At 32.9% G+C, this 9,266-nt stretch overlaps 1 protein-coding gene across 1 annotated transcript in view; it reads left to right on the forward strand.

Moving 5' to 3' along the window:
- LOC108407652 (gamma-glutamylcyclotransferase-like) overlaps nucleotides 1–8,616 on the forward strand; it is a 66,966-nt gene extending 58,350 nt beyond the window's left edge. The window contains exons 2-3 of the mRNA XM_037021168.1: nucleotides 8,003–8,144; nucleotides 8,417–8,616. Coding sequence (XP_036877063.1) covers nucleotides 8,003–8,144; nucleotides 8,417–8,616 — 342 coding nt within the window. The remainder of the gene's footprint in view (nucleotides 1–8,002; nucleotides 8,145–8,416) is intronic.
- Nucleotides 8,617–9,266: the final 650 nt, after the last annotated feature.

Genomic DNA, 9,266 nt, shown 5'->3' on the forward strand with positions numbered 1-9,266 from the left:
ATAGACATTACCACTACTTCATAATTAAGCCCAAAATACTCGGCTTGACAATAGGGTTGTTCAATAATCTGTACTCAGTATCCCTTTCCATGTTCATTTCTTGGCTTTTATACACATACCTAATGTTCTAACCCTAAAGAAACTAGTCCGAATTCCCTAAGTACATTCTTCACATTATGAAGAGATAGTTATTTCTGCCCTTACTTTAAACTGCTTTTTAGATAGTAAGATTCTTAAGGTCAAGAGATATGTCTTCCTTATCTTTATATTCTACATGGACCTAACCAAATTCCTTGGACTTTGGAGATAGATACTTAATGTTTACTGAAATACATAGAGATGGCCCTTAATATCTCCTGGGGTTTCATTGTCTCTGCACCAAATAGAATATGATGTTATATTCTAAACTAGTATAAAATAGAGTATCTAAGCTTGAAATGCAAGTGTTTCTGAGTGTAGATCTTTGAGGAATGGAGTAGCAAATAGATCCCAGTATAATATTTGTCAATAAGGAATAATCCTTCTGTTCCTTTGGGATTTCTGGGAAGTACTGTCTGTCTGCCACCTTGGTAAAGTGGGATGAGTCCAAGTATGAATCCCTGAGTAATTATATGACTGTACCAACTAAGCATTATTCCTGTTTTATGGAACATGTGAAAGTAAATGTGTTATCTTATGGAACATGGGCAAAGTAGATTCTCATTCAGCAGAATTTTCTATAAGATTGGAAGATTACTTCATTCCACATTCAGGAAAGAATGTCTCTTCCAGGTCCAAAGTACAATAGAATCCTATACTAAAATGTATACTAACTGAAGAATTGGGATAATGATTTTGGAAGATCAGTGATGATATGATGATCTATAAACTTGTGAACTAAACATGGTTTATTAGCAACTATTTCTCTGAGCCTGAGCCTCCTCTTCTTGTGAAATGAAGGTACTAGACTAAAAGAAGTTTTTTCCTACATTAATCTTTTATGAGTCAAATTGTGTGTATTAATACCTACCGGAAAGATGACACATAGATGCAAATTCTTGCTGGGAGTGGTACTCAAAATATTTTGCAATAATAGTACCTACCACTATGTGTTAAGCATTTTTCTAAGTGATTTACATAAAATGTTACCTGAATACATAAAATCCTATGATATCATTATTATTACAATCATCGTAATTTTAAAGATGAGAAAACTGAAGTACAGACAGGTTATATAACTTGCCAGAGGCACCACAAATATTAAGTTTGGCAGAACTAGAATTTGACCCATGGAGTTTGACTCTAGACTGTGATGTCAACCACTACTTTATATTTTTCCTTTTGCTATTCTTCCACACTCTATATATCTTGGACACTCAAACCTTCTCTCTGTTGCTCAGTCAAGTGCTTTACCAATTCAGCATCTCTGGACATAAAGTTTACACTTCTGGAATGATTTTTCTCCTAGTTTTCTGACCACAAAACTCTACTTATCACTCAGGTCTCAGCATAAATGTCACTTTTACAATGAGGTCTTCCTTAACATATCAGTTTTGATTAGGTACCCATCTCATGTACTGTCAAAGGAACCTGGATTTGATTCCTTCCTAGTACTTCTCAAAAATATAATACAAAGCATTATAATTACATATATGTATTTATATATTTATTTTCAGTCTCTCCTTCAAGGATGTAAGCTACATGAGCTTAGGACCTTTTATTTATTCACAGCTGTATATCTGTGAATAATATGATCCAGGCACAAAGTAGGTGCTCACACATATCTGATAAATCAATAAATACAGGCATGTCTTTGACATATGGTGGGCTTGGTTCGAGACCACTGCAGTAAAGTGAATATCACAATAAAGCAAGTCAGATGAATTTTTTGGTTTGGTTTCCCAGCACATATAAAAATTATTTTTATCCTATACCATAGTCTGTTAAATGTTCAATAGCATTATATCTTAAAAATCTACATATCATAATTTACAAATACTTCTGAGCTTTCAGCAAGTTGTAAACTTTGCTGGTGAAGGGTTTTGCCTTGATGTTGATGGCTACTGACTGATAAGGGTGGTGGATGCTGAAGACTGTGGTACCTGGAAATTTCTTAAAATAAGACAACAATGAAGTTTGCTACATTGACTGACTCTTCCTTTCATGAATGATTTCTCTGTAGCATACAGTGCATTTGATTGGATTTTCTCACAGTAGAACTTTCCAAATTGGAGTCAATCCTCTCAAACCTTGCTGATGCTTTATCAACTAAGTTTATGTGATAATCTAAGTTCTTTGTTATCATTTCAATAATTTCATAGCATATCCATTAGAAGTAGAATCCATCTCAAGAAACCACTTGTTTTGCTTATCCATAATTAGCAACTCCTCATCCATTCAAATTTTATCATGAGCTTGAAGCAATTCAATCACATTTGCAAGCTCCACTTAGAATTCTAGTTCTCTGCTATTTCCACCACATCTGCAGTTACTTCCTGAAATCTTGAACCATCAATTGATAAAAATACAATATATATGAAGCACAATAAAGCAAAGCATAATAAAACATGGTATGCCTGTACATAAATTCATGCATGTGGACGTTACATGTGAGTTTAGAGAAAAATGTGGATACTTTTTGTTTGAGGAAAATATTTTTTGTGGTAATGATTATCTGGGTTCATAGGCATATGTGACATATTTAGAAAGAAAGAAGGCAAATGGAAAGGCAGTGGCCAGGACCCATTACTAAAATATCCTCTACATTTCCTACAATGGTTTAAATATTTTTCCAGAGAAAATGCATTCCATTTTGTCTTAAAGTTTTTTAACCTCCAGAGACCCTGTGACTGATTACTGAGAACAAGATCTTTGAGGAATTGGGTACAGGGTGGATGCATGTCAATGAAGAAGGAGGAATAACAAGGAGGTGAAAGACCAAAAATAAAAATAATCATCCCAATGACAAAAAGAACCATCCTGTGACAAGCCACAAAAATGACATAATTTTTTATCCTCTGGTATAGTAATCTCTATATAACTCCATATAACAGTTGCTGAGGAAGAAGCAAACAGTATGACTGTCTCCACCAAATAAGTAGTTTGAAGGTCACAGTATTATTAGTGTAGATTTAATTTTAAAATTTATATGGAATGACTATTTATAATCATTTAAAACACATTTAAGGTAGAAATTATATTATTTATTTTCTTTTGTATAATTATTTATGAGTATGGGAAATGTCATGTTATTTTCCAGCAAGTTCAAATTTTTCTAAATGCCATAATAGATATTTACAAGTGGAAGAGTACTGTAGTTATTTTCTAAAGAAGTTCTTCTGAGAATAAGTTACCAAAACAAAGAGTAAAATAGAAGTTACTGAAAACTGGTCAAATATTTAATAATGTTGGGTAAAACAGGCACTGTATTCTGGCACATTTCTGCAAATGACCTCAGACAGATTCCTAAAATAATCCTATGTTTCATTTCCACCTGAAACATGATGATACCAGATGCCAAAAATTTTAATTAAATCTAAATATTTATAGAGTGTTTTATAACTCATCAAATGCTTTAATATATATTGACTAATTTAACTTAAAATGTCGTATATTGCTAGGAGCAGCAAGAATGTATAGGCTATATTTTCACTTACTGATCTCCTTAACACCAACCATTTATGACAGGCTATATTTATAAGGGCCACTGTTTTAAAGGAAAGTAAGGATGTGATTTTAAAAAATGTATGTATATGCTATTAATCTCACTAAAAAATGTGCGCAGTTTACTAGAAGTGAAAGGAAAACAGATTTATTTTTTTACTCAGTGGGGTTGTTGAGGTAAGTGTACATTCAAGGAAAATATGCCAAGTTAAAAGAGACACTGAAATACAAATCAAATCATGTGGACTTACTGGTGCTCACACATGAACAGGCAAGACTCTGCAAGTAATAGACATAGTTACAAAATTAAAAGTCATTTTGCATATAGGCTCCCTTGGGTACATACCAGGATTCTCAGTCATACTTCTAAAACAGATAATGATAACTGTGTTGATCCTGAGATATATTTTAACATATACATTTATCTACTCAACTTATGTTTCTAAGTACCTAAACTACCACAACAGTGGCATAAACCGAAAATATATTTAAAATGGACTCTAAGAGGAGAAGGAAAGTATGAGCACAAGACCATTGCATTTTATTTCACACTCAAAGAAGTGTGAAATAATACTCAAGTAGGAGAATATTAAATTGGATTTGTGCAAAAAGTAAAGTGATTTAATAAGATTACTGGTCTAATTTTCACTAATAAAATTTCATACAAACTAAATTATATCAGGTAACAATTTAGAAGTGAAGATAAACTGTCAGAAGTGACCATTAAAACTCTCAGGGAGAAAGAAACTGGCAGAGGAAAAATGACTAATTATAAAAAAATCTATACCTTTTTTTCCCCTTTTTATTGTTGAATATGGATATACCACATTTTATTTAACTACTCACATATTCAAGTATATTTTGGTAGTTTTCAGTTTGGAGCTACTACAAATAAAGCCGCTATGAACATTTGTGTAAGGTTTTTGTGTGAACACATGTTCATTTACCTGGGATAAATGCCCACGGGTGCAATAACTGGGTAATATAGTAGTTGTAGGTTTAGGTTTTTTTTGTGATTGTTTATTTTGTTGTGTCTTTTAAAAAAGAAATTCTGTTTCATTCCTGAAGGTCATTTTTTGTTGGATTTTTACATTTTGCTGGAGAGTTTACAGTTGGCAGTTCTTTTATTTTAGTACTTGAAAAATATGCCACTTCGCCCTGGCCTTCATAGTTTCACATGGTAAATCTTTCGTAAATTGAATGTGATTCCAAATAGGTAATGTATTATTTCTCTCAAGCTGCTTTCAAAATATTTTTTTTATCTTTGGATTTCAGAAGTTTACTTCTGATGTGTCTTGGCATAGATTTATTTGGTTTCATCCTAATTGGGTTTTCTCAGATTCTTGAGTCTATATGTTTATGATTTTTGCTAAATTTGTTCTCAGCCATTGTTTCTTTGAATATTTTTCAATCCCATTCTCTTTCCTCTGATTCTGATAATATAAATGTTATCTCTTTCATTGTTTTCTCATAGGTCCCCTAGACTGTTTTTGTTTCCCACTTTATTTTCTCTCTGTTGTTCACATCGAATAAATTTTGTTAATTTGTCCTCAAGTTCACTGAATTTACCTCTGTCATTTCCATTCTACTATTAATCTCATCCAGTGTTTTTTTTTTAATTCAGTTAACTCATACTTTCACTTTTAAAATTTATCTTTGGTATTTTTATGCCTTCTATTTCTTTTCCTGAAATTCTCTATTTTTCATTTGTTTCAAATGTGTTCATGATTACTCATGGAAACCTTTCCTTTGACAGATGGATTAAAATCCTTGTCAGATAATTCCAACATCTTTCATGAAAATATTGGCATCTCAACTTTCTTTTCTTTTTCAAGTTGTGATTCTCCTGGTTTTTAATAAAATGAGTGGACTTATCCTATTTAGTTATAATACACAGGTCTGTGGAGGCGGGTAGAAATTATCTCCCACTGGACTCCACTTACACAGCCCCATAAAAATTTGTAAATGCTGACTCACACTACCTCATTGAAGACGTGTGATTTTTAAGCTCAGTCCCCTGATCTAAACCAGGAGCTAGAAGTATATCACCTGCCACACCTACCACAGCCTGTTCCACCTGGCTGATGCTGAATGATAATGGAGACTCAACTCCCAGCTAGGGACTGCTGGAAGAGTGGGGGACATGAAATATAATATACCAATTAATTCCTCTTAGTACTACTTTATTCACTTTCATTGTTGCTGCATGTGGGTGGAGAATTTTCTCTGGAACTCTGCTGACAGTGGAGGAAGTGAGGAAGCAGAGTTCCAACAAGCCTGCCATGCTTCCTTATGTCTTAGTGCTGGTATGTTGTGGAGGCTGAGCTTCTTGATGGATCCCACTGAGACTATCATGTAGGGATGTAGTAAGAATCTAGAATATAGATGTTAAGTAGATAGATATTAAATTCTATCAGTATCATGCATCTTATATTGTATTATAGGAATATGCTATAAAATAGATATAAAAAGTGAACTAAAACTAAAAATTCTTTAAAATAAATATTTTGGAATTTTTTTAGCTTTTAAAGCTTGAGGTTTTCCTTAGATTACAAAGCAGCATAAGCTCAGAATTTATTAATGAAAATACAAAAACGAATCACAACCCAGGTGATTCAATTTGGTAATTATTTCCAGTGATAAATTTTCTTCTACAATGATTTCTTCTGACCTTTGGTAACATACATCACTTGTTAAATACATGCTGTGATTTTTCAGAAATTTAATCGTAAATGCTATTAAGTGATAATACAAGAAATGAGGAGTCCTTATTAATCAATACCAAACAAGAAAATAAAAAAAGAGCTTTATTCTTGCAGTTGTTTGCTGGGCATTTTATTAAACATAAATTTTAATTTCTCTGCTATAAATGCTAAGGGGATCTAGAATAAAAATGAATTATATAAACAGTACAAACACCATAATGAAAACATCAATTGGAGCTTATTGACTTCCAATAGAAAGGAGTTACAAGTTTAAAAATTTTGGTATTTTTCTTTTACAAGTGTCTTTTTTAAAGCTTGGCTAAGATATTAAGCCTTAAGTTGAGTCAGGCCAGTCTGGGTGCCTAATTCGTTGATACCATCCTGCGTCAACATGTATACATTTGTTGGGGATTTCCAACTCAGTTGTTAATTTTTCTATTTGTAAATCTCAAATTTAATCTATTTAATGAGCCTTCACTTATCACTCAAACTGAATGTATCTCCTAATTTGGCACTTACATACTACTTTCTGACATCTCTTGTATTATTGTTTTGTATTATTTACTGTCAAAATATTTTGGCATCTTGATGTGCAAGTATTACTTCTTCAACCAAAAAATATGTTTTCATTGCAAAAATAAAGATTTCCTTATTTTTAATGGCTGAATAACATTTCATTATACATATATGTGCCACATCTTCTTTATCCATTCACCTATTGATGAACACTTAGGCTGCTTTCATATCTTGGCTATTGCAAATTATGCAGCAATGAACATAGGAGTGAGTGTATATACCTTTTCAAGTGAGGGATTTTGGTTTTCTTCAGTTATATTCTCAGAAGTGCAATTTCCAGGTCATATGGTATTTCTATTTTTAGTTTTTTGAGTAACCTCCATACTGCTTTCCACAGTGGTTGTACCAATTTACATTCCCACCAGCAGTGCATGAGTGTTCCCTTTTCTCTGCATCCTCACTAACACTTGTTATTTTTTATTGTTTTGCTGTTAGCCATTCTGACTGGTCTGAGGTGATACTTCACTGTGGTTTTGATTTGCATTTCCCTGATGATTAGTGATGTTGATCATCTTTTCATGTGCCTGTTGGGCATCTGCATGTCTTCTTTGGAAAAAACGTCCAGTCACATGGATGAAAATATAACAGTAAAGAATATAGTCAATAATAGTGTAATATCTTTCTCGACAGATAGTAACTATTCTTACTGGAGTAAGCATTTAATGTAGAAAACTGTGAAATCACTATGTTGTACACTTGAAACCTGTATATGTACATAAACTATACTTTAATAAAAATATATTTTTAAAAGGTTTTAATGTAGGAATCAGGTCATATATTTCTGTATCCTTCACAGTGTTAGACCTATAGTCATAATATTAGAAAGCCTTTATAGAACACTTACTATGTTCCAGGAATTGTGTATGTGTTTTACATGTATTATCCAATTTAATTCTTAAAAAAAACATGAAAGAAGGAATTACAATTATTTACATTTTACAGATAAAGTGAAGAGTGGTCAAGAAATTTGCCAAGCCCTAACTTGAAAGTGGTGAGGCAGCAGTTACTGGACTGAGGTCGCTGGTCTTCCTCTGCTCACACCCCTTTTCCTATCTTTGGGATGTGCCGGCATCTGGCAGGACTTGGTGAACTTGGCCTGCCAGGACCTTCAGAGTCAGGAGGAGGAGAGTTTTTTGTATTTTGTTTATGGTAGCATCCTGCTGAGGGAGCTGATTCACCTCCACAACCCCTTGGCTGTGTTCAGTTGCATCTCTTGCCTGCAAGATTTTAAGCTTGACTTTGACAATTCCCAAGGTAAAATAAGTGAAACTGGGCATTGAGGTATAGGCATCATTTTTCAAAGTCCTGGCAATAACGTGTGGGAGTAGTATGGAAAATGAACAAAGGAAATTTAAGCTTTCTGGGTAAGCAATAAGGGGTTAAAATGGAACATATGTCCCAATAAGTTAATGTTTACACTCAAGAAGTAAAAGAACCTGTTGATTATCAGATGAAAAATTATGACAGTGCACCCTCTTCACCCCAGTATGAAAAGGTCCTCTGCTTGGGCACAAAAGAGAATTGTTTGTCACTGGAGTATCAAAAAAAGTTAAATGAAATAGAACCAAATGACAACAAAGGAGAAGTCTCAGAAGAAATTAAAGACATTATCAAAAAGAGAGAAATAAAAACTCATTATTACATAATAGAAAATATCTACGGATATTTTCTCTATACATTAGTATGTTTTTAAAATTTAGAACAAGGTTTTGGGGTATCTCTATGTTTAATATATTTTCAACAATGTTCCAAAAGCATATCTCACTTGGGTAATTCTTTATCTTCAGACTATAAGTAGTAACTAATTAGGAGTTAGACAATTGAGAAGGAGAGTATGATGCACTGGAACTCATGACAAATGGATGTGAGTACTCCTGCGAACACTTAAAGTTATTTTCTAGAGTTAATCTGAAATATACTCTTGCTCTGTGACAAAGGATAGATTTGTAAATTAATGGTGCTGCTGAATTGTTCTCTTCTGGAATTTTTTAAATCAGCTTAATAAGAGCAAACAAAGTAAACTATGATAAAATTTTTTGAATTAAAAAAAAGAAACTTGTCCAATATCAAACAGCTGGCATATCATCTCATAACAGTATCTACTAGATTTAAAAATGTATATTACACTGCTTCCCACATAGTAAGTGCAAATAACTTAATGAGGATTGCATGACATTGGTTTTCAACAATTCAATATTCTAAAATCCTTGAATAAAATAGCCTGAGATGCAAAACTACTTGACTGATTCAATAAACTTAGTTTAAATCTGTCAAAAGAATTTTAAAAATCAGTTTACTTGGTGCTGAACAGACAAAAACGGATAGAATATTTCACTTTTCAGC

This window comes from Manis javanica, chromosome X (assembly GCF_040802235.1).
Source record: "Manis javanica isolate MJ-LG chromosome X, MJ_LKY, whole genome shotgun sequence".
NCBI lineage: Eukaryota > Metazoa > Chordata > Mammalia > Pholidota > Manidae > Manis > Manis javanica.